General features: G+C 39.2%; 1 protein-coding gene across 2 annotated transcripts; it reads right to left on the reverse strand.

Moving 5' to 3' along the window:
- Positions 1-1988: 1988 nt before the first annotated feature.
- On the reverse strand, positions 1989-21561 carry LOC137299134 (KAT8 regulatory NSL complex subunit 1-like). Of its 2 annotated transcripts, XM_067831667.1 has the most exons (9): positions 21328-21412; positions 19702-20951; positions 13612-14396; positions 10003-10099; positions 7928-8013; positions 7090-7218; positions 6627-6879; positions 5778-5934; positions 1989-4934 (listed from the first exon to the last, which is right to left on the reverse strand). In XM_067831667.1, exons 2-9 carry the CDS (start codon positions 20943-20945, stop codon positions 4221-4223), a joined length of 3465 nt encoding a protein of 1154 aa, XP_067687768.1. In that variant the 5' UTR covers positions 20946-20951; positions 21328-21412; the 3' UTR covers positions 1989-4220. The 2 variants fall into 2 exon arrangements, with proteins under 2 accessions (XP_067687768.1, XP_067687767.1); XM_067831666.1 differs by having other exon boundaries at positions 19702-21561.
- Positions 21562-27375: the final 5814 nt, after the last annotated feature.

The raw sequence follows: 27375 nt of genomic DNA on the forward strand, positions 1-27375 counted from the left end.
TACGAATTTGAACTTTACGGGAAATATATGTCTTCGAAGGAACATTCACACCTTGAATTCTTCGCTTCAAAACATTAACCATTTCGCAACACTTGTCCATCAGTAACCAACAGATGGTGAACGAGTTTGTAGAGTGTCGACATACCTATCACACAGCTCCGGGACGCGTCATGTTCTTACGTAAAAGCTAAATATAGCTCTGGCGAAACTGATGAAATGAACTGCTACCAGGGGAGGCAACTCTTGGAGGTTTTATTGTCACCTACTATGTGTTCTGTGGTAACACGCAGTCTTATCTGTTTGGGAAACGCAATCAATTATTACTATATTTATATTTATTATTTTATTATTAGTGTTTGCTGTATACGTGTTACTTATTTAGTTGTAACAAACTGAACAAAAACGGTAGAGTTTACTTTTGTGAGATACATGTACTGGATATCTTGTAGTAATGTCAGACGAAATTGTCTCATCTCCATTACGTACATGTAAATAGTTGCTCAAAGCTAAGGGGTGTTGATTATGGGCGTATGGCGTCCTGACAACCTCCAACACTGGGGAAATGTATTCACTACCGCCACCGGGTTATAACATTATTTAACCGCTTGACAGAAGAGCAAGGTTGACATGCCCTGTTAATGAACACATAGAGGTTTGTTTGTTGTTTAAAGCCGCGTTCTTCACACTGGGAAGCTCATGTCTGCGAGACATGGGGGCGGTCTGGTCCAATGTGTTACTGTGCAGTCCCACACCCTGCAAACCTTGTCTCATCCCCATAATGCCGAGCACCTGTTTCCATGTACACCATTTCAGGATGCGGAATAGACACCATCATGGCCATTGCTACACACAACTCATTCAAACGGCGTGTCAGCAAAGTTCCCCACTAACGCCTCTTGAAGCAGTAGTATGATTTGCCGAGTCATTTTGCTCTCACGATGTGTTTGTTGTAACAGCTAGTTGCGTCAGTCCTCCGATGGGGGACTTAGCAGACCTCCTGATTGCACCCTTCTGTCCTCAAAGTGTGCCTACACAACCAGCTAGTGTCATTCTGTCCTCACAGTGTGCCACACTGCCTGCTAGTGACATTTTGCCATGGTGTGCCTACAAAACCTATTAGTGTCATTCTGTCCTAAAACAACCTGCTAGTGTAATTCTGCCATATTGTGCCTACACAGCCTATTACTGTCATTCTGTCCCCATAGTGTCTATACAACCTGTTGGTGTCATTCTGTTCTCATGGTGTGTCTGTACAACCTGTGATTGTCAATCTGTCCTCCTAGTGTGTCTATACAGCCTGCAAGTGTCATTCTGTCCTGATGGTGTGTCTGTATGTATTTGTGTCATTCTGTCCTCATGGTGTACTTGTTGCTTATCATCCAGCTATGGTTGTATGCAATAGCAACTACTGACGTAGAACTTCAGAAAATACAACATACCAACCGTATCAAATCATCAACCTCCAACAAGAGTGGCATAAAAGGCTCACAGTGTTTTTCTTTAGACAGACAGTAATGTCATCAGTCCTGACTGCTCACAGTCCTTCTTGTCTTCTGACTTGACAAATTCTGACAAATCACAACAAATTACTTGTTATAAAAAAAGTTAATTTAATCTTTCTTTTTCATCCACAATTGCACTATGGTTGATCTACATATAAGAGCTCTCACATAGGAGTGCTCAAAGCACTTTTTGATCCTGACAAAGACAGCAGATAGCAAGTATCTAGAATACATACATCAACATGTCCACGCAGTTGCAGCTGCTGGGTTTGTCGGTCACTAGGCTGTACATGCTGTTGCAGCAGCTCTCAGGTATTATAAATGCAAGTGCACACATACACAAGTGCATTTTCCTCCAATGTAAATGCATGAACGAACTGAATATCAATGTGTGATGTATGTACTAACACTAGGTGAAGGAAACTTGCCAACTGGAGTAGCAGCAACACAAACGTACGAAAACATCTTTAACAAGTTTCGGTCTTAAAAAAGAAAATTAACACAAACTTGCAACAACTACATGTATATCCAGCACACTTTCTCACAGGTAGCCATGGTAACAGTGTCCAGGAAGTGATGGTGATCTGCTATGATTGAGAATGTTCAAAATATACTCTTCCAGAAAAGTAGGGGAATCTGAACTTTCAATTTGGATAGGAAGTGTAAATGTTGACAAAGGTTTCACGTACATACATCTTATGAACGCACTACCAAGTCCCTCTATTGCGACCCCTAAACACAACGCATGATATGCATGTGCACAACACAGTAGCCACATACGCGTGCATGGGGTTCCATTCTTGATTTTGACGTTTTTCAAGAAGGTGGAGAAATCACTTTAGAACATTAATTTTGACACTCATCTTGCATCGCACATTTGTTAGTGTTTGTTTCTAGTTGTTGCTTTTAAAATGAAAATTGCACACGTGCAAATTACATGCCATACACCAATCATCTTTCAAAAGCAACTACATTCCAGATAGCTATGGTTGTAAGAAAGTGCAAATAGTGATACGCTCTCAAAACATTCAATAATATCATATCAACATTGATTGACTCTGATAAATCTCCTAAATATTTTTCATCGTAAATAAAAATAACTAAAGTTCCCCTACTTTTTTTAAGAGTATACCTTCTACATAGTCTTGAATTAAGGGGAGACTGATAAAGTGACGAGAACTGTACACTGCTGCAATGTAGATTCTGGAAAATATTAATCCAAGTTACAGTTCCGTAATAATTTCTACAACACAAATGGAAATGCATGTTCATTCTTATCTGAACGAAATACAGGGATGAATGTATAAAACATATCAGGAAATGGTCATAGTTCTAATGCGAGACACATTTTGTGCTTGCTATCGTGTACAGTGTAACATGTAAAATTTTTAAAGGCAACAATATTTACCAAAACATACACAAAATATTTTGTCAAATGAGAACATCTATTGTCCAGTGAACACAATGCAACCTAGAATTCTTGTGCACTTCAATGTGGGCACAGACATATGGACTTTACCTCACATTCGTACAATGAATTTCTCAAATACAGCACTTTTGCAACCAATATGTACATTATGTACATCAGAAACACACAGCTCGGTGACTTATCTCGTAGTGTAGAGAACATATGTAGAAGTTTCACAGGACTATGGGCACCACATGTGACACCAAAAACTTGGAAATCAAAAGCTATGGATCATCTCTTCCAGTAGTATATAAAGGATTAAAAAAAAGGTAAATGGGAAATGGGAAAAAAAAAATTAGCAAATGTCATCAACATAAATCAAGGCAATGGGTTGTTTGTTAACAGTCAAATGTTTGAGATCATTTATCAACAATGTACTTGGTACAACCTTGAAGGGGCTCTCACTGGATTAACATCTCTGACAGTGATATAAGACACTCAATGTTTCCTTGAGAAAAGAGGAGAACAAGTTAAGCACTGAAATTTCCCAAATATTGGTAACACATCTAAACTGCCAACACACCATCCTTTTTGATAGAAATAACCTCTGATGACATTTGGTGGGAATACTCCTTGATCTTTAGCTGTATCATATCAGGATACACTGGGGAGAGCTCCATCAGGTTGCCCTGAACTTTAGGGCTTCCTAAGTGTACTGGCTGTGAATAAATACCAACCAAATGACATGAAATGGGGTTGTCACTTGAAATGGGGTTGGTGAACGATCAGATACATTATCTGAAAGTCCATGTACCAAAAAATTTGACCGAGTTCTTCCTTACAACTATGCAGGTATATTATACCACAAGCCCAGCAAATGCCTAACAAGCTCTTTCAATAATGTTCTCGTTTTTTCACTTTGAATTATTTCTGATAAGCATCACTGTGACAAAGAAGCACTGTAAATTGTTTAGGCAAAAATGAACTTATAGTGGGAAGAGTCTCTCCTAAGATAATTTGGGTTCTCTTCATCTCTCATTTGATAGAACCTTCACCAATACATGGATGGACTCTATAAATTCTGTCAACATCTCATTAGTAGCTTACAATGCATTTTAGCATTTAGAATATGCTACAAACGATGGCTCGATCTTATGCATGCTCTTGCGGCAGATGACGTGACGCATGTCTGATGTCATCACATCCTGGTGCTCAGTACCAGCACCCTCTGCAGGCAGATGACAAGACTCCCTCATTGGTTGGGGCTTGCTCTGTATATAGACACGTCCATGTTCTCCAGGGTTTCGTCCTCACCTCTTGCCTGTGGACAACTTGAGCACAACAGACATCTTCCTGGGTGTTCTATCATTGTTGATAACTGTCCATTCGGGGTCATTAGGGTCATCACCTGCGACTGAATTGGATGCTGAGCTTGGCAGTGGAGAACAAGGATGGCTGTTAGATGGAGTGCTATCACTTCGACAAGGGGTGCTTGGGGGTTCCAAGGACACCCGAGGTCGAACCTTCTCACTAGTCAGTTGTACCTTCTTCACATTTTCAAATTCCTCTTCCGACAAAGGGAATGTTCGTAATGGCCATGGGTCTACAATTTCACCCAATTCCATAAATCCATCTTGACTGGATTCATCAATGACAGAACTGAAGCTCAGTCTCTCCCTCCTCGACACAGACCCACTGCGCCGTCTGCTACCTTCATCGAAACCTGCTGCCGATGCCAGGAGATAGGAAGTAGCAGGGAAAGTGGGAGTGCTGGGAGTTGCTTGTGAAGGGGGCTGTATTGGCTGAATCATGGATTCTGTCAGTGGCAGTTCTATTGGGGCAAGGGTATCAGTTGGTGTGGAGTTCGGATCTGGTGAAGATGGCTCAGTTAATGGGGTGCTGGTCTCCGTACGTGTGCGACTCCTCCGTGATGGATATTGGATAAAGGATGTGAACCTCTTCTTTTCTTCTACCTCACACTTCAGGTGGCGCTCAACATATATGTCATCACACAGATCTTCAATCTGGAGGGAGAAAAAAATACTGATCAGAATCAAAAGAGCGAGTATGTTGTCGCATTGGTGTGTTTTCAACGTGAGAAGGAAACAGTAAACCCTAATGCCCCTCAATCAATCTGAAGTTCAAGCGCCACAAAATAGGGGTCATTGAAGTCATTCTTGACAATTAAGTATCCAACATTTTGTTTTTATAATCAAAGTTGCAAGTACCGCCGGAAGTCAGCGGTGTCTTATCTCCTATGTAAAACATATCCAGACAGATCATGGCCTCTGTTCATTATGTTAAAATGTTTGTGGAAAACACATATTATACACTAATACGATAGCAATATATATTACATGTGTTCCAATAACTGCTTAATATGTAAACTATCCTCATGATGGACTAGAAATTCTTGGATGTAATATTATCGATCATTTTTTACTGAATCACAGGCAAACTGGACCAAAACATCTGTGCACTGCTGATGGTTATTTCTGGCATAGTTGAATAACAGGCAGCCTAACAGGTACAACAATCAAATTATCATGTCAAATGATTTTTGATTGCAAGTTTCCCGTACATACATACATTTCATGTTCAAAGTTTGTTTCTTTTCACTTTCAACAATATGATAAAGTTTTGACAAGGCACAATACACAAAATAGCAGTTTTGTTATATCCTTCGAAAATACAATTTTACTTGGCCTTTGTTACACATTATGTAATAGGTACTACAATGCGGACTAATAATAACGCTGGGGTTCATCCGTGGACCCCAAGACCCGCGTTACAGCAAGGGATGACCTTATACTAAATGTTTTTGCTCATCTTATTAAATTTTCAAATAAAAAATGCCTTTCAGTTACCTCTTCATTCTCCTCATCGATTTCTACAGGTTTTATTCCAATCAAGCCATTGGTCTTCTCCAAAGCGCCATCAACCTCCATGGGTTCCTGGAAATCGTCCTTCATGCCTATCACAGTCTCACTTGTGTTTTCCTTGTCCAAGGTAATGTCTCTCCATCTGACAAACAAATAATGTGCCAGTTAACCCTACTTTACTTTTTTTAAAATTTGTACTGGTGCATTAGTTGTACCTCAAAATGTCAGCTTCATCTGTCCAAAGGCAAGTATGAGAGAGTATGCAACTGACGAATACATATCTGTTCTAGTAAACTGTTGTTGACTTACTCATACAGAGACAAAGGATGACTGACTGCTGGTCATTGGATTAGTAATGGCACCAAGTAATCAAGAATTAACCACCTTTCCGTAAACATGAAAGTTTAATTGAAAGGTTGGGGATGGGACAGTTTCCAGTAGATATGAGGTTATTTCAGTTCTGCACATTGTCTATGAGGTACTTGTCTATTTCTGGGTTCACCAATGTTTATATTTGTAATTATCTTGTGGTTTTGAGGTATCATCAAGTTGCAAATATGAGCCTTCATCTTTTTCCTAATAATTTGTTGCTACTCGTAAGTTGTGATCTTTAACTAATTATATATTCTGTACAGACCTATTTCTGGGTCAACCCCTGAATCTAAATTCTGAATCACCTCACAATCTTGCCCTTTTTTTTTAAGGAAGATGAGTCCTTACCATCCTGAGGCTACAAACAGCCAGTGAACTGAGTAAGATGATATGTAGCTACATTGTACACTAAGATAAACACCACTGCTGTGGCTGGGTAACAGCTGTTATTGATCCACTCACTTGGGTGTGACAATTTCCTTGTACTGTAGTTTCTCTACCCGTGTCGCTGCTGCTATGCTATAAGGAATGACTATATTGTTGATGTCATAGGCCTCGCCTCGACTTCTCCTGTTCTTCAGATCCTTGAAGGCTGAGGAAGGACAGCTGAGGGAAAGACCGTCCTTTGTCTGTGGTGAGGCAAGTGGGCCCTGGTTGGCTTCCATCACAGACATCTGCAATGCGGACATTGAACGACCGGATCGCCGTTTCATGGCTGAAGGCAAAGAAAGGAGTAAAGATAATCTCACGTCAACACAGAGGAGACAATTTAAACATTGTAAAAAGAAACAAAAGAACATCCCCTATACACCTGATACGTCCTTATCACACACAATACTTGTCCCCCACTCCTCCATCAAACACTGTCCAAAATGTTCCTGCCAAGGCACTTATTCTGGAAACAAATTATTCCCTGTAGGCTTACCAATAGCAATCTGCTGTGCCCGTCGCCGAATTGTGGTATCCTTGTTCAATCTCCGAGTGGATACAGCCTTTTTCCGAGTTGTGTTATGTCCCTTTCGAACGGTCTTGTTTTCATATTTGCTGCGAATTTCTGAAGTAGACATACATGCAGATACTCATACATATGATTGAGCTTAGAACATACTACAAGAGTGATTCTATTCTTATGTTGACCAATCTGGACATCACAACATATAGTCCTGATTAGTCAGCCTAAACCTGCCCATGAACAATATTTTGCACTCCAATGTTATTATTCAACTCTTAAGGAATGAAGGAAAACCAACTTCTAATGCAATGAGTGAGATGTTTCAGTGTAGGTACTAACACTGCCATCAAATAACAACGATATCAGTGCCTACACCAAACTGTCGAACTCATTGAAATAACAAAGATGACTGTCCATAGAACTTTGCTTTCCTTCATCTTTGTAACTTCTAAAATGCCTCTCAATTAACTTACAGGATGTAACAAACATAAACCAGACCTAAGATTTGGAACTAGTATTAATTGCAGACTGTTCATTATGAAAATGAAGCAGACAACCATACTACAATAACACCATGTCAAACAGTGACATGGCACTATGTGCAACAAGGTGTTGACAGCAGGTCAGCTATCAGACAAGTCACAAACTGTAACACTCCTGATTAATACACATGAAGAATGAATGAAAATACTTTCTGCTTAGAACTCCAACAATATGTGACACTGACATAGGCCACACAACACTGACATAGGCTACACAAGACTGACAGTTGCTGACACAGTAGTACCAGCACAGCTGTCATGACACTTACTTGATGACAACAATACTGCTGCAGCATTTTTCCGGATCTGACGGTTGGCTTTTCTCGAGTTCTCAGATCCTTTTCCTTTGTGTCTTCTTTATAGGAAAAAGAGAGGCACCCAAATTACTGAATGGTGGCAACAATGGGTAATGAAAAACAGTGTTTTCTAGGATCATAAGACAAAGGTTTTACGACACTGATGACCTTGAATCCTGTGCACAGGTAAACGCTCAGGCGACTGGCTTCAAGAACGAAAGTTGAAATGTAACACACCACACCATTTATTCAGTGGGTTATCTTTCAATTTAAAGCTGAAATTTATCTTTTTTCGCTATCTGGAGAGGTATATGGTGCATGATATATTGCATGGGTGGATGGCAAATGTCTATTGCACATTTCTACAATGACGGTATTTTAATCATGAAAAATTATGAATGCATGCCACGAAGGGATTTTTTTAAATTTTGAAAATGAGGAAGCTATACAAATTAAGTACACATTAAAAAAATGCTTCAATTTTTAACAAACAGCTTTCGCTCAGCAAACAAATTTATCAATCAATAACACTACCTAGTGTCACGAGTGGGAGTCATGGAAATGTTTTGAAAAGTCAAACATGCAGGTTTTCTGCGTCATGGGAAACACTGAAATAGATTGATAAAGTCAATCTTTCTTCCTCTTCACATAATCAGACATCTCCGTTGTACAGTGTTGTAATTCCATCTGATGGTATAGCATGATGGTGGTGTACCTAAATACATTACATTACACAAGCATGACCTTTTAGCAGTCATTGTACATTGGTATTAACCATTTTAATATTACATTACACGTGCATGACCTTTTAGCAGTCATTGTACATTAGTATTATCTGTTATATATGTAGAAACATAATAAATGCATAAACATATCTAAATGGATCAAATATTGGGTAAAATTCAAATTAATGTCATCACAACAATACTTGATTTTTAACACATTTTCTGTGGCATGTTAATACCTTATAGGCGTGGTGCTATGTATGATACAGCTATGTTTGAGAAGAGTTGCATGAAATCCTGCATAAACCAACAGCTTGATAGTAGATGGACTGTCAGGGAAAATATATTGTCAAAATAATGCTGCCAAGAGAATAAAACTACATTTGTCATTTAATTCATACAATGCAACACAGCACTGACTGATGGAGACATTTTATAAGAGATAGGATATCGTGGGTAAGTCTATGGTAACTGGTATCTGCCGCAACTGACCAACTGCTTGTATAATAGGTGTCTGTTCAATAATTATACTTCATGAGTGTGTCAGAACTGAATCAAACAAAATTAAATCTGATGTGTCCGACTGCTCATCAAAAGCTAATATTTATGTTTTCATCCAACAGTTACATATTGCTAGGTATTTCTTCTCTTATTAATAAAGTCAGGGATGAATAACAATCATAAATGGGCAACGGAAGCCTTCCAGCTGCCTTGGTTGCAGATGTAGGTGTATCTTACATTGTGGTCAGTAAAATAACTAGTCTAGGTTTGAATGTGTTAATAATTAAGGTAGAATTGTTGAAAATAACACAAGGGCTGATAAATTAAGTCAATTTTCACTTTTTCATTGATATTGAGACAGGAAATGCTGAGACAACATACTGACATCATGTTTTCAGTTCTTCATGCACTTCCACAAACAATGCTGTTCTGAACTCAAGGATGGAAATAACCAATTGCCCCATATCCAAGTCCAATGTGATTCACTGTCAGGCAAGTAAACTTGTATCTCATCTGGTGTCTAGCTGACTCTCCAATGATAATAATGTTGCTTATTTTCAAAAGGCAACAAAACTAATTGGCCTGTGTAGTGTAAAAAGTATCAGGGCAAGTGATTTTACAAGTGCCAAGACAAGGGGCTTGATGACAAGCAAGTCTGACTGACCAAAATTCTTTACCTCTGATGACAGCAAACTGAATGCTTATAATTTCAGTCAGCTGTTATGACAAGCATGTGGCAGAAGCCTTTTCTTTCCCAGAACAAAACCAGCAATGGGCAGACAGAGGTACATGTTTGTTGTTGCTTAGGGATGGAATACTTACTTTCTCTCTGTTTCTGTTTTCGCTCGTTTGGGTGGAGGTTTATGCTGCCACTCCCCACTCTTCAGAAGAGCTTCAAAGTGGACAGGTAAGGGTATTTCTGAAACAAACCAGTGAGGGAGTTCAGTTTTACACCTCACTCAGGAATATTCCAGCTACATGCCTGCGGTCTGTAAATAATCAAGTCGGGACCTCACTATGCAGTGATCGACAACATGGGCATCGATCTGTGCAACTAGGAACTGATGACATGTGTCAACCAAGCCAGCGAGCCTGACCACCTGATCCAGTTACGACAAGCATGATCGCCTTTTATTTCAAACATAGGTTGTTGATGGCCTACCATGGACCTTCATGGGTCAAAACAAACAAGAAAATAGGCTTGTGCTGCATTACACCCATTTTTGACACATCGTGATGTCTACACTCTGACTTTGTATAATATTATTGTCATTACTTTTTAGTACTATGTTTGTGACCTACATCTTAGAAGAAAGGTCCCAGTAAATAATGATCCATTTCATAGAACAAAGCTCCCAATAAACAATGACCCATTTCACATAACAAAGCTCAAAATAAACAATGACCCAGAGCGCACAACAAAGCTCCCAATAAACAATGATGCATTTCCCAAAACAATGCTCTCAGTTTCAAGTAGTTTACTACATATTACACAATTACTTCTCACACAGGATGTCACACACATTCTTATACACGCTTAACATCTCATTCATACTGATAACTTGTTTTCTTGGCTCTCATTTGTTGAATAATTATTCCATGACCACTCATTCTAACAACACTTTACTGTACTCATTTACAGCATACAGAGTGCCCTTACATGGTTGGACCTCCAATGTGACAACCACTGTCTACTGGTTATTTCGGTCTACTGAATAAATGTGATCATGTTGTGATCTTACATCACACCTTGATGTGAAACATGTTGGCAAACAGATTCAGACTGGGTCATATTTTGAGTGAAAGTTTGAAATTACTACCAATGACTTTGTAAAAGAGTAAATTCTGGAAATGAAAGTGTATACTGTATGACTTAAAAATAAAATCATTTACTACTGGCATGACAATTTGATCATCATGATTACTTCTGATGAACAGAATAGGACACTCAAATAGATAACGATCTAATCGTCAAGGCCACTTACAAAGACTGGGATCTAATCATCAAGGCAACTCAAATGGACTGGGTTATTTTTAATGAGGCCACTCAAATGGACTGGGATATTTTTATCAAGACAAACCGAATACAGCAAACTCCCTGGATCTCTAACCCCAAGGGACGACAATCAAGACAAGTTCGATATATTGTGTGATTCGAGACTGAAATACATTGTGTATATGCACACTGTGTACATACTACTGCATATACATTACTTTATAGCCCCAACGGGAATTGTCAACAAACTGGCAGTTAACCTAATCCACATGTTTAGCAGTTCATCTTTTTGATGTATCCACGCATGGCAGATGAAGCTGGATAACTGTTCACATGTCATAGCCTCAAAGATGATTGTCACAACAAAGTAGCAGTGACACGATAAACTCCATAATTTAACTAATTCTCATGATATTTAACCATGTAAGTGCAATTGTTTACACAAGTAATTGTCTGTTGACAGCACATTGCATACGTCTGCTAAATGTTTGTTATGGTGAGTTCAGTTCAAGACTGAGATACTAAATTTATATGATTTGGCGATCTTGGGACTAATTTTCACATTCGAGATATCATGTGTATGTGTCTCTCAAACTTCAAGATGTAAATACAAAAATAACGATAAATATACAAGAGGTTGGGACCGGAGATTAGGTTTGAGATATGTTTTTGATATGATTTGAGATCCAGGGCGTTTACTGTACTTCTGTATGCTTGATACAAGTCATAGCTGTGTACAAAACCTGTGCTGGGGCATAATAGATCAACCATGAGTGGTACTCAATGTCAAAGTGAAAGTAAGGTCACAGTGACCTCAGCAGCGCCATTGCTACTGGTCATGCTTGAAGTACACCAATTCAATCACTTCTATCACTCAATGCACAAACATTATTCCAGCAGGTAAACATGGCTCAGTACTTGCACAATACTGACCCTACTATGACCTTACCTGACCTTGACTCCAAACTCAATGTCTTAGCATATCAGGGTTTATCAAGCAACACAATGAGTCAAACAGTTACCAACTAGTCCGCTAATGTACCAACACAACTGTAATTTCATGATATTATTGAACACTACTGAAGTTGACAGTTCAGAATATATGAGGCAGACTGGAGAATAAAATCACAAGCCATAACTCCCATATTTTTCATTCCCACATCAAAACACTCATACTCATCACAGTAACTGTAATCAAAAGAAGTATCTTACAATATTTGAAACTGGTGGGTATCAAAGAAAAGGGTGTTTCAACAGTATTCACCATACATCACATACGCCAGCTTATATGCTTCAAAATGAACACTTTGACTGCTAACGGTCATCAACTGACCGTAATTTTCAAAGGATAGATCACCACTTGTGCACTTTCACTCATAAAGTTACAAATACTGGTATTTCAATTTAAATATGCCAAAATATGCCAATCGTAGCTTTTGTTGGTCACTTATGCATTGCAAAACTCGCACAATTGAGGAACCAATCAACTCAGCATATAAGTATACCAGTAAGTGCTTCCGATCATCGATGTTAAATAATGGACATTCATCATTTGTTGAAGCATAAGGGTAATAAAACTGCTAGTAGAAGTAAAGGTATTATTTTTGCATAAACCAGTTTGCAGAAGTACTTAACACATCATATGATGTATTTTATGTTTGTGTTTTTGTATCAAATGTAGATTGGTCAAAATTAAAGTTTGACTTGTTCATGATTGAAATGTTCAATTATCGTGTTTTTCTTCACTCTCAAAATGATTCAGTTTAATCATGACTGAAAATATTAATCATTGGAAGCAGTACAAAAGAATGCTACCACCAGGGAACAGATTTTTAAATCAGGCAGCAAGTACTTGCTACTTCCTAAAATAGTTAATTTTAGTTAATTTGAACATTGCCGTGATGTCAGAGGATAGCATGTAGTGATGCTCAGATGTTTAACCCTTTACTGAAACCAACATGCTGGTGCTACCAAAATGGTGCTGCCAATACAAGAAACATATTGGGATTTAAACCATGATCTTGGGCCAACACTGCACAATAAACTTCAGCACTTAAGACGACAAGGCACCACAAGTCAAAGACTCATACATAACATTGAAACAAATAACAAGCAGCCTCACCATGTAGAGTTGACAACAAACTTGACAATCAGGAAACAGTTAGTCCATAAGGGGAATCAAACCCTGGTCTTTGATCTAACGAGCAAACTTTTTACCCATAAAGCTATCCCATTGCCCCTTTAGCAACTGGATCCAATAATACATGATTGTATGATACTGTGAGTTAACAATGACAAGACAAAGCTGGCGGTCTTATCCCACTCCATACAAATCAAAACACTACAAAACTGTATTCTTCAAGATTTAACATTAGGGTTAGAAGCGCCCCCAGACAAACACTGTATTGTTATACCAATATCAACAAAACACTTACCTTGAGGGAACGACAGAACAGGATGGAACGATGCATCCAGGAGCGAAACTCGCTCCTGCACGGGCATCACTTCAGGCTGGACAGTTTGTGCGTTATTGTAGCGCCCCCCACACATGGGGCATGGCATCACAGGTGGATAACATTCACATTTGACGGTAGAGAGTCGAGCAGCCTTACGACTGGTCTGATGTAAACCAAACGTCCTTAACAACTTGCGCTTTCTGTAGCTACGTAAAGGTCGGCACCTAGCTGCTTGTGTCGTTGGATCAACTACCGATATGTCAGACTTGTCCACTAATAACCGGACATCGGCAACAGGGGTATCCGAACTAGCATCATCAGAATTACCTATTGGTGACTCAATAAATCCATTTAATGATCGTCCTGTAGAAGGTGTACTAGATTTGATACTGTTTTGTTGAGGTGAAAGACAGTTTCCAAGGGACTGAGAAAGACGAGAGGCTTGTTTGTCAACATTTGACAACACAGTGGAAATGTTACACGGGGACATCTCATTTTTCTGATCTAGACTAGTTACACGATTATCGGATCCTGCCGGCCTGGCAATAGTTTTAAGTCCTGCAGGGTGAAAGCGAGTCAATAGATTTTGAGGTGATGGAGCATCCCCCAGAACAATGCTGCCTTTACTGTTCCGTATCTGTTTATAAATCTCACTCTGTTGACGAATACGATATTCCAGATCTGACACCTGTGCTTGCAGCCACGTCCATCGTGCGGCTACAGATGCTCGCTCAAACGCCCACTTCCAGTCCGCCCGCCGATGTCTGCACAAACAAATAAATATGGAACTTAGTTTGAGCTTTTTACAAGAGACGAGGCGTGCACAAAACAATGACTGATGATTTATCTGTCATAACAGTTTGTTCTTCTTTGGGCACACACAGCAATGTCATGGCTGACCGGGAACTATTGCTCATGGCAAACCAGTGATTGACGTCATGAGCAATACACTATGGCATGCAAGCCCTGCTGCATGTAACTGAGCTTATAACCAGAGGTGTCTGCAATATTTTGCTTTACTGAGGCACATTGCCATTGGTTTACCAGTTGTGACAGTAGTACCCCAAGAAATCATGTTATATCCAACCTGTAATTATAATCATAGTCTATTGATTACCTCTAGCAGATACACAGACATACCTTGTCTACCTCACACAGATACAGACAGAGAAACTTTGTCTACCTCACACACAAATACAGACTGACCTTGTCGACCTCACACACAGATACAGACATACTCTGTCTACATCACACAGATACAGACTGGCCATGTCTGCCTCCTACACAGATACAGGCTGACATTGTCTATCACATTCCTTTGAGACACCAAGACTGTCACATGTCTACGTAAAACCTTTTTCTATAATTGACTAAATTCTAACTCGATTTTTCCTCCACTTCCTAGAGCCAGAGTGATCCCTGTCACACAGCAGTTGCTCATCTAGCACAATTCAGGACAAGCCATGTTCCCAATGGAGGTGATAAGGCTACTTTCACAACTACCACTGTACAAGAATAGTCCCCCACACTCTCACAGTAGTATGCAATGGCACTGTGATATTATACAATCATACAAAACTGACTTGATTATGTTTATCAGTGTAAGAGAAATGAATGAAACATAGACCACAATGTCCAAGTCCACCACTTTCCTCGCCGTCACTATGCAATCAAAAGAGAAGTAACTCACAGTGGTCATGAATAGCATCTGACCCTCTTATAACCAGGACATTTAGAGTTGAAATGACACCCTCAGGTAACACTCTGACAGATTCGCCAATGGTCAGATAGAAATCACCAACTCGCCAGCCCCTGTGTGTGACTGAATATTTCACAACGTCTTTGTGTGAAGTTGTTATTAGCGGCATGTGACACTTGTTTGCTGTTTAGAAATCTTATGTTTGTAATCATATATTATATAATGTTAATAATTTCAAAGCCAATTATAAGAAATGTTACATCTGAAATGTTTGATTAACTTTATTCTGTGGGTCCTGTGAATTTTCAGTGGGTCAGACAGACATCTGAAACTTGCAGGACCAAACGTCCTGTTACTTGGAAACAACATCGTAAAACACTGCATGTGAAGACGATGTAGTCAGTGCCAATCAACAAGTGAAAGGTTGGAAATTCAGACTAAATCTGATCAATGTTGAAACAAGTATGAGTAACACTACTCTTAGCATAACATAGGACGAACAATTGGTTCAAAATCTTGCCATGTTCATTGTTTTGGATCAGTCTGATGTCGGCAATAACCAAGCCAATAACCAATAACCAATAACCAAGTGTCACCTGTACCTGAACGTCAGCAAGATAAACATGTGGCTGTAAGAATGTGAGCGAGTTGGGCTTTAAGCCTCTTTTACCATTGTCCCAACAAACCTTCTTGGAAGGCAGAAGAAATCAGCTTCCAACATTGTAGCCATGCTGGGAATCGAACCTGGCTTTCAGCATGATGAACGTACGTTTAAACCAGCAGGTTACCCTACTGCCCCATAAAGAATGTGCTAAATTCACACCAGTGACACAAAGTCAGCTTCATCAACATATGTAACTGCTGGATTCAAACCTTGCTACTTACAGGTGCAAGCACATGCAATGGGTGACCTGGCCAGAACTGTGAAAGCATAATTATGTAATTCCACATTCATACACTAAAAAATAGTTAACACTGACAATGAAACCACAGTAAATGAAATATCTAGCATTTAATGCATCTGGTTCATATTCAGAATCAGTCTAAGTAGACTTATCCTCAGTACTTTTCGTTACACTCCACTACCGAGTCTAACAAAACCTTATGGATGGTCGCGTTAGGTAACCTTTGAGATTGATCAATCAGAACACAGCTTACCAAATCGCGAAAGTTGACATTCGCACACACCTTTAAAACTTTTAATCTCGAAAAGGTTTGTACCCGAACGATTTCGAATGCTATTTAGCGTACGCTTGCTTCTGGGGGATGCATATGGTGTACTTACACCCATGACAACGGTGAGTAAACAGTCGCTGAAAGTAGTGTTTTGGGCAATATTCAAGGATGTCCACTTGTGGAAATATTAACTAATGGTAACCATGTTAACAGAAACGCCAAAGCATAAGGTCAAATAACTGTGTTATATGCAGATTTTTGTTTGTGGAGAGATCTGTGTCAGTGACCTGAATATTTTGAAAGTCCCTCCAGTCACTAAATAGTAGCTGTTGTCTGGTTAGTTAATTATATTTAAACATCTCTACTAGGTTTTATTAGACTCAGCAGTGGAGTGTAACAAAATAGACTGAGACTAAGTTTACTTAGACTAATTCCTCTCAACATACAATGATACATACAAAATATAATTTGTCCTTCACTAACCAATACATCATGATACCTTGAGTAGAATTGTCTATACCAGACCTGACTAATGACAATCCAAACGTACACCATTATACTGCATCAAACCCTTACCCACACATACTATTTATACTTGCCATATCACAAAGCTATGTAATATTCATATATACACATATTCAGCACATCTGAATGTTTCAAATGAACCATAAGTTGAAAGTTTCTAGCAATGACGTCACCATTCAGACTGAATCAGAGCTAAAGAGAGATAAAATGGTTCAAGGTTAACAACCTCTCAAGTACTTATCAAGATCCCTACGATATCCTGACATTTCAGTGCATTTACAACTAGGAGATGTAAAGGGAACAAACTGCACAGACACAGTAGTGGTACAGATGATAGTTGATCCTTGTTTCAGTCACAGTCCAGGCTATACAATCACCCGATAAGATGTAGGTCATGCATTGACAGCTGGCTGGGATCAAACTACTCGCCTCAACCAGGATCTTCATAGGCTCCCCAAAAGTAGCCATAGGAAGAAATTACCTAGGTATTATCATGGACCACCAAGACACATGATGTCACATCCTTGACAGGTGAGAAATGTGGGCAAAGCCCAGTGTAAGTGATCCTATCTGCTATGACATAACGGCATTTCAGAAATGACATGCATATATGGATGAGAGACGTTTTGCAGGAATTCCAAATGGTGCTATGCACTTTTTAACATTTAACTTAACGTAAATTATCCTTTCAGTTGTACTACTTGCCAATTTACTTTAGGAAAGCTTATGTTGCATGCCGACCTATTAACATGATTACGGACAAATAGCCTGGGATCGTTTGATAGAGATCATTTACAGGACATGGGAATCTGGCCAGAACAACGGCATTGTTGCATTTACAGATGAAATATAACAAGACAGTTGAATTGTTTATATTTCTAGTGGGTAAATTAATAAAATACATATAATATGCAATGTTGGTATCACAAATTCTACAAGTAAAATGAGGTCTGGAAACTACTTTTGACACTATATAATGACAGCATGACACCACATGAACAACTGAAATTAAAATTCCACATATAATCATTTAAGAGAGACTAATTTCTTGCGCTAACACTTACAAATCTTCAAATCTATTTGTAACTAAAAGTCTCATTCTTGCATCTCACATATGACAAGACTTTTCTCTTGAAATTCTTACAATCAATGTCACAACTCAACAGAACCAAAAAAACTATTCATAGTGCAATATCATCAGCACATCTATCTCATGAACAAAAATTGCTTCATGATATTTCTATAAAAGAATCAAATTCAGTCTTTTTGACATTTCAGTGCAATTTCATGATTTTACTAACCCTGGCCTAAACTCAGTATGTACATCATTGACTGTGCAAAAATTGGAATAACAAAAATGATCTACCACCATTATACCACATATTTCTCATTCACTGTAAATGTGGGGAACAAAATTGAAAACACTGGCACTAAAGACATCGGTAAATGAAATTTCAAGGAAATGTTTTCAAGAAGAAAGGGGATTCCCCTTCTAGGTCATGACCCAAAGTTGCATTACAATCTTTGAGAGATGTTCTATTATTATCTCAAAGTCACCAGCTACTGATTGGTGGCCGATCACAGCTGGCTTGGCTGGTTTGAGCAATCATGCGCAACCACCACAAAAATTTAGGGGTAAACCTGAAGACCACTTTACCTTTATGGTGGGTTCCCCTAACTGACTTAACTACAGAACTTTGCACACTGCTAAGGTTTTGTTAATGTTGACACATTACACATATCCTGTTCCTATTTTCTATTTCAAGCACATGGCTTTTTTTCACCATATGAAGTGTGGAGAAAGGACAACTCATGAGTTTCCCAAAAAAGACCTAACTGCTCAACAGTTCGTCTTACATACCATATTGTACATGCTAATATGACACTGTGCGTTCCATTTGATTATACCTGTACAATACATAACATATATCCAACCTCACACTAAAGCATCAGCATAAAATTACAGCGACTGCATTTCATAACACAGTAGAGCTTCAGGCATATACTCATGGCAAACTCTTCAAAACACACCAATATCCAATTTCAACCAAACAGTTCACTATTCAAAGACAAGACGAAGACACATCTTTCATTCTTCTCAACTAACAGTATGATGAAATAGTCTAGTTCCTTATTTCTGATCAGTAATTCAACATTTCTGTCATCACATGATCAGATTAACAAGCATCATATTGATCACAGAAAAAGGGAAAGACCGCCATCCGTATCCCTCCCTTAATTTTCTTCTAGTCAAATCACATCGCCTGAATACATATATTCCTCATCCGATAAGGATGAGTTGAACATGTTTAACTTACATACTGAAAGACATATCCAAATTCTAAAAATGCCACTCAATTGTTCCTCATTAACATTTAGGGTTGATATGGGTGGAAGTTGTACCAGAATGAGAATTCATCGGCACTTTTCAGACCAAAAAAAAACTGTTTTTCAAATTGTCAGCAGGTTTAGGTCCTTCATATGACACAGGGTGACTTACACAAAAGTTCAATTTTAAGTATTATGGGCAAGCAAGGCCTTCTTCCAAGGCCTTAGTTTTCCTCCAATAATGCAATATATCTCAACAAACTAAAATCATAAAGCAAAGAGCAAGGCATACATGTCACATCATGTACAGTCAGTTATAAAAATAATATCCAAACACTTACAGTGGTGGAGAAGGACCTTTCTTTTCCTTCACAAGATCTCCATCAAACTCATCACAACTTTCTCCACCAGAGCTGCTCTCTGTTGCATCTGAGTCTACCACCGATTCAAGGCTCTTGATCGTTGAGCACAAGTGATCAGCTGCTGTTTCAGATTCATTGCGCACGGACTTGTCCATTTTCAAAATATTTGTCGTCGTTTGAATCACTGCCTCTGTTTTCGGCGGATGGACAAGCCGTTGATTCAGTGATAAGTTCTTAGGTGCCTGAAGCTTTCTAACTAAATTTACAAGGGCGGCTGTAGAGAGATTTTTCACATCTTCACTTTGTAATAATTCAGTTTTCAGTTCAGTGCCAGTTACTGGGGCATTAATAGACTTCACAACAGTTTCTAAATTCTTATGTTGATATTCTACAAAATGGTGAAGTTGTTGTCTAGTATGATTTTCTATTTGACGTCCCTGAATTCGACGTAGACGACGCAAAAGAAACTCTGCCCTACGTTGAAGTTGATGTTGAGATGTTGAAACACATTCTTTCAGATCTTCAGTCGTCTTAATACTTTCATTATTTTCTAAGTCAAGTTTGGGGTTTGATGATCTTGAGTCTTCTTCCTGACCTTTAATCACGGCATCATTTCCACTAAGTTTGTGATCCACATTAGAAGAGTTCGGATCTGAAGATGTGTCTCTTTCACAACTTTTCTGTTCATCCTTCACAACATCAGTCACTGATGACTTTCCATTGACAAATAATGTACTCTCAGATTGTTCTTTTGGTGATAACGTTTCTGGCTTTGTGTTTTCATTTTTAGATGCAGGTTGATTCATACCTCCTTTCTCAAGCTTTACAAAAGACTTGATAAATTCACTCTGGAATGCCGACACTTCTTTCTTGTGGAGATTCGAGATGGCTGCAGTAACCCCTAAATTTTGGAGATTAGTTGCAAGATTGCAGGTGTTCAATTTTACACTGTGACCTCCGTTTAGCAGGTGACCTGCTAAATTGGTCACTTGTTTGGTAGACCTCTGCACCTTGTCCAGGGACAGGCGACTATCAACTACCGCTAATTCGTGTTGTGTCGTCAATTTATGATCCTTGCCGTTTAGAACCGTAGTTGGGGTAGTTACTGATGGCGTCGTTGTAGCTGGTAGTGTCGCTTTAATTCTGACCTGACTAGCCGCCTCAGTAAGCGCGGGAGCCATTGCGGCCATACAACATATCCTCAGAGGGAGTGGACTCGACATGCAATTCTGAAAATCATCTGACAATTATTCTCAAAAAGCACAAGGTGTAGACTTATTATGTATGATTCGACAGAGTTCAATCATGCCTATTGTCTCTGATGAAGTGTCACCAGTCGACTGACACAGACACAAGACGGGAAATATCACGAAGCACGTGACTTTTGTCATATATCATTATCTTTACATTAGTGCCTCCTAGACCATATATGCATGATCAAAATAGTGTACCACACATACTTGAAGTTCTCAAATAAATCAACGTTGTTGAAAATGTCAATCACAGACCAGGTGAAGAGAAATCGCCGATGCAATTCCGATATGAAAGATGCGTAATGTACCCGGACAAATCACGTGACTTCGCCACGTCCTGCTTTATACGAACCCTCTAGTCTCATCACCAGTCGATTGCGCTGTAATTCGTCGCATTTGTGGTGCTGAAACGTATCCCAATGAAAGTTAATATCTTCTAAATTCTATGATTACTGTCAGAAATGACCAACGAGGTTGCCTAATGTCCAAATTTGAGCAATATTTTTGCACAGCCAGCAATGATTTCACATCCAACATGGCGGTCAGTTGTGCTTGCTCCATCACAAACAAAAATGTGGTCTAGTACAATTACATCAATTGCGCTACCCCCCTCTAGAGCGCAATGCGGATTGGCTGACGAGACTAGGTCACCTGGGTCAAAGTAAGCTAGGTTTTATGGGTTGTACGATACGCTAGTGCAATAACGCAGTAATGAAATGCTATAATGTTTGTAAAGATCATCACATTTTTAATCACAATATTGTTTGAATATATATGTTGTCAGGACGCCTACTGATTACTAATAATTATGTAGTATGTAATTATAAAACAAGATTATTTTCTATTCTGCAACATCATTATTGGCGGCAAGATTAATGTTTACAATTTCCCTGAATCTGGGAATTACACAAACGGTTGTGATCTAAATCTTGTGGTCACATGTGATTATCAGCGTCATAGGCGCTTTCAGTGCTCATCGTGACACCTGAAGTATTCTACAAAACGGATGACTCATATTAATTCCACGTCGAGATGTGATATGCAGTCTCATCGAGGGTCAACGTGTGGCGCTCGTGTACATTTTACGTGCTGTGGGTTTGTGCTCAGAAGTAGGCCTGTTAGCTGAGGTACAGTTTTGACCAAAGTGGCTGTAGTAGGCGAAGTTTCCAGAATGCCGTGAACGCAGTTGTGATGTATAACCAGGACATCGAAAAATTACAAGATTATAACAATGTATTAAATATTTAACAGTACCTAGTGAGAGCAAGGGCGCTGTCTGTATATTATATCCGAAAATGTCAGATTGATAATGTGAAGAGAGTACGACGTACCAGCATAGTATATATGGGACTGTGGGCGAGTCGAAGGCCTTTTTTGAGATTCCACGAAGGTACAGTTATTCAAGGTATGTGAAGTCCGTCTCTGTTGGCCCCAGCTGTGATAACCCTGATAATTATTAAAGGTGGCGCAAAATCAAACTAGTTCGCTGTCATTGGAAGTGCATATATGCTGATTTAATAACCATTTTACTGCGCGTATTCGAGTTCGACCTACACCATTTTGCCAGTATCTTAATTTCTGTTATCGTGCAGTTACATCTATGTGCAATGACAGTAAATTACAAATGATCACATGTGGGTCGGTTGGAACTAAATTCTCTGAGAAGCAGGAGTGACTTACAAAAACAAAGTCATCCCCCAGTCCGCTTCTCATGTACACGTACGTAATCCAGCGAATTGCGATCCTTGGGGCACCAGAATCTAAGTACTGAATTCCCATACGCTTTATCCATATTTCTGTTTTTTTATGACGCTAAGTGGCAAACGCCTAAGACAGCTAACTGAGTTGCTGCCCTGAGAGGAAGTCCGATTGAGTGACAAGACCATGCTGACACTGTTTATTAGCAGAGGTATATGATATATCTGTGGCCCGATCGTTCCGACCATTCTCCCCAATCTATAGGGTGAAGCGTACCAGTGGTGTACCCGACTTTATACAGGTGACGTCATGCGAAACATTCGACTGCGGGTCATGTCACGTAGATTTCCGCTTGTGTTTTGTTTCGGCCTTGTAAATGCTTACATATTCATAGAAGTTTTAAAAATGCTTTGTGAAAGATTAAAGGGAATCGATTATTACTGATTAAAAGACCTTGCCGTGAAACAGTTAGCAGTGAGACATGTTATGGAGAACAACTTGAGTATGAATTTAACTTGTGCCATATTTGGGATTCCACTTTCTCGGGAAAGTACAAACTCGATTCGAACCCGCATTGGGTATGAATTGTTCGTATGAACGTTTCGGGGTCTTCACCGGCTATATATGGTGAGATCATCAACTCGATGGAGGGGCAACAAACTGTTTAAGGAGCTCCATAGCAACGTCAGATATCTGAGTGAAACCTCAAACTGCACATCGATGGCATACTAGTAGTAATACAAACTAATGAAGAGTTCGTCTTGAGCACCCATATTTCTTTGTGGCGGCTATCCTGCATTGGAGTAATAAACTCGAAACACTTATTTCAGTACTCTTTGCTTCCACATACGTTTGTTTGGGTTTTTCCAACCCCAAAACATTAATTCTCATGTTCTTTAGAGGTGTGACGATTCATGGATGTGCATCGATACAAAGATTTTACTTGTCATATATCCCGATACGATAAGTCAAACAGGCTACGATACATCGATGTTTAAATTTGAATATTTCCGAATCACGATATCTGTCAAAATATATCGTATCGCCACCCTTACATCGGGATTGGTATCGTATTGCACATTGAGTGCACAATATGTCGGCAATATGTCGGCGTGACTAAAATTTTAGTGTTCTGATTTATCGTATCGCCGGCTGTAATACCAATGGCCAGAAGGAGCGCTTCCCGATTGCGACAAAGAATGCCTTACATTTGAAGGGAGGTAATACATACACACTGCGCAATCGAATGTGGAGGTGGTATTTTAAGAGTGCTTTACCAGGACTTCACCTTAATGGCGGTCTTGGTCAATGTAAGTTATTATGATAGGATTTTTTTAAAGCGCACATATCCAAGCAACTAGTGTTTGCTCAAGGCACTGGTAGTTGTTTCCCTCGACCTTTTGATGTCAATCTTAACGTCACATCGTATTATCAATCTTAAGTCCCTTGGGAGTATGTACAACTCTTGCTGCTTCTAATTAATAAATTATGCCCCATTCATACGACGAAATTGTGTACATATGCAAATTTGCTCATGTAAAAGTAAAAGTATAAGTAAAAGTATATTTGCTACGTGTCCATACGAGGTTAGGGTGACACATTAGCAAAGATAACAAAAAAAAAAACAAACAAAAAAAAACCGAAAAATTGAACAACATTATTTTCTGAATAACAGTTTATGAGGCGCTTAGTTGTGAATGACAGCTGCCATTTTACTCCAGTGTTGGTTTGAGTTTCGGATGTAGAACTGACCGGAACATGAGAAGGATGCCTAGATAAACACAGTGGTGTGATAGCATCGTTATGCATGGATTTAACGAAATAGACTGGTTCGAAAACTTCAGAATGAGGGAGGAAACGTTCCATCAGATGTGTAATATATTGAAAGATGATCTATCTCCCTTGTCATCTACAGCAGATGAACCACATGACGTCCACGAGTAAGTTGCGATTGCAATCTATTGGATGGTGTCGTTGGGTGCGTATGTGCTGGACAGTTGAAAATCTCTTCGGTGTAGGAACATCAACGGTATGTTGTTTCGTGCATCATTACAGGCACAGTAACGACTGAAAAACATGTATGTGTTATTCATATGAAAATAACAAAAATAAATCATATTCAAAACTTTTATTTCTTATAACAATACACCTGTTCGGTTAAAAATCGTAGCATTTTAATCATAGTTATATGTACTGAAGTGAGATATCTGTCATCTCAGCGATATGGAATACTAGCATATTTCTGAAGAGACATGAATGAGGCTTTACTTGACAAACGCTATCCGTCGTACGAATAAACTTATTGTTCATTTCTTTCATTTTCCCAGGATCTGTAGATGTTGATGGCCCCAATAAAGAATGTGTTGTTACACCATTCTACGGATCAATCCTCAGAAGCATGAAATATAACTACCCCTGTCAAACGAATAAACATTCAACATAATTAAAAAGGAAATGTTCTCCCTGGAACCAGAAATGAATGGTTGTATTTTTTCTCTCTATACATTGATGTACACCACATTTACAGAGACCCCGAAAGAGATGACTGGGAGCTTCCCGCGAAAGTATATAGTCCTTAAGATCTATACATTTGACCTTCATCTCCACATGACATTTGACTTGTATTAATATACTGAAAGCCTATAAAAACGGAACTGGTATTTGTTGTCCTGGAACGTACATGACTTCTATTGGCGATTTTTACCTGATGATGTTGGGATAAAAAGTTGATATTCTTACCCATTTCTGTTTGAGTCTCAGATCATTCCTCTTTTATGATCGTCGATGCTTAGAACTGAACCTTTGACATTTCTCCTAAACACAACCACACTTTGTGCACGTGCATTACCTGTATCCAGGCCCTATAAAAGCAAATGGAATTGTGAAACTAACCACGCTGGGAAAATGCCACGCTTGACACAAGACGACAAGAATCATTTTCTCGGTGGTTAGTAGTCTTTTTATTCAGATGTGATGATTTTCAGGCACTGTAATGTGCATCAATACACTGTTGGTCAACTCAGACGTTTTCGGGCCACCGGAAATTTGACGTCAGCTCGACAGGACCGAAATAGCAGAGTCTTACACTTCCGAAATCGGTTCTAAAGAACTGCTGATGCCACAAAGAGGACAATTGTGACAAAACAACACCATGTCTGCGCCCAAACGCGGTGCAAAGATGCCTCAACGCAGGTTAACGTACGCTCTGCAGATGGACGTCAACGGATTTATCGACGTCGAGAAAAAAGATTTGCGCCGAACTGTGTTGAAGAGGTGGTGCCCTGACCAAGGACAAGTGCTGAATTGACACCGGCCCTTCACCATTACTGGCAGACCATCCCACAGCTGTTTCAGAGAAATCTGTGTCTTCCAGTGCCACTGTCTTGAGTGCACGGTGGACACACGCGATACTGACTGCAAGTGACCCCTCCTTTGTTTGATGTCATTGTTGCGTCACTGCCGTTGTTGTTGATTGGACATTTGCCGATTAAGTTATCCCCGGATAATTATATAATTATTTAAAACATATCTGCCAGTTACATCTATATATGTTGATATTTGTATGAGTAAAGAAAGTTTGAATGTCAAATTGTGTTTTTAATGGCTTTCAGTATAATGAAGTGATCACATCGGCCGAACCTATCTCGCCTGTTGACTGTTAACAACGTCTATTATCATCTTCGTCATGATAAATTGATGGTCCCCTCTTTTTCTCCTTTGTCTTTCTTCAGACCTTCTTGGCCTTTTCACTGTCTAGCCTCTGCCTTTCCGACACCAGTATTTTTCTCTCAAGATCAAAGACCTTATCCTCAGCTTGCTCAGTTGATTAACGAAACACGCCCGTTTCCGATTTCAAAGCAACTTCCAGTTTTGATTTTCTACTTTTCTTTTCACTTGGCTTGTCCTTTTCAGCTGTTTTTCCTGTTCTTGTTACCAAGACCACTTGTATACATGTATATTCTTAAGTCCATCTTCCGTTTTCCCGTAATCTTTTCCACCTACTTGCTTTCTTTTCATATTTGAGTTATCATCCTATTTTCGTTTTCGAGTGGTACGATATCCCCAGATTCATCATTATGAAATGTGTGTTGGGTGGTCGATTCATAATCACCGTCACCTGAGATTTTCCGTTTCAAAGATTCAATAACTGTATTTAATGGAATAGAATTTGCAGACTTTTTTTTACCCTTTCCTCCACTCTTACCTAGGTTTAACTTGCATTCACTGCATGATCTTTTTAATGTATGAAAACGGACTTTGCACTGATCCGACGACCTTGAATGCTCCATGTCAGCAATATCCATGTACATCTGTCGCCACCGTTTTGTAAATAATGCCATTGTTTCTTTTTGGGTCTTCTTCTTGTTCTTCAATGCCAACTTTGCAGTTGTGTCAACCATGGTTCAAACGGAGCGAGTGGATTTGTTTTTGAAGGGATGTATCCCCATGTGTGGGAAAACAATTGTAGAACATCTGAGCATGTAAACGATCAGCTAAAGAATGTATTGAAGGTTTTCCTTCTAAATTTGACAGGCTTACTTTGGCGACACTAGTATTGGGTATTGGTTTAAATCTCACAATTGTTGATTGGTTCACTACCATTGAGCAATCATCAAAACAATTGGTAAGCATCATTTCTTGGGTTTTGTTTGTTTGTTTCGTTTTGTTTTATTTAGAAATTGCGCGAAATACATTTGCAAAT

The sequence above is a fragment of the Haliotis asinina genome, chromosome 10, assembly GCF_037392515.1.
Source record: "Haliotis asinina isolate JCU_RB_2024 chromosome 10, JCU_Hal_asi_v2, whole genome shotgun sequence".
NCBI classification, from domain to species: Eukaryota; Metazoa; Mollusca; class Gastropoda; order Lepetellida; family Haliotidae; genus Haliotis; species Haliotis asinina.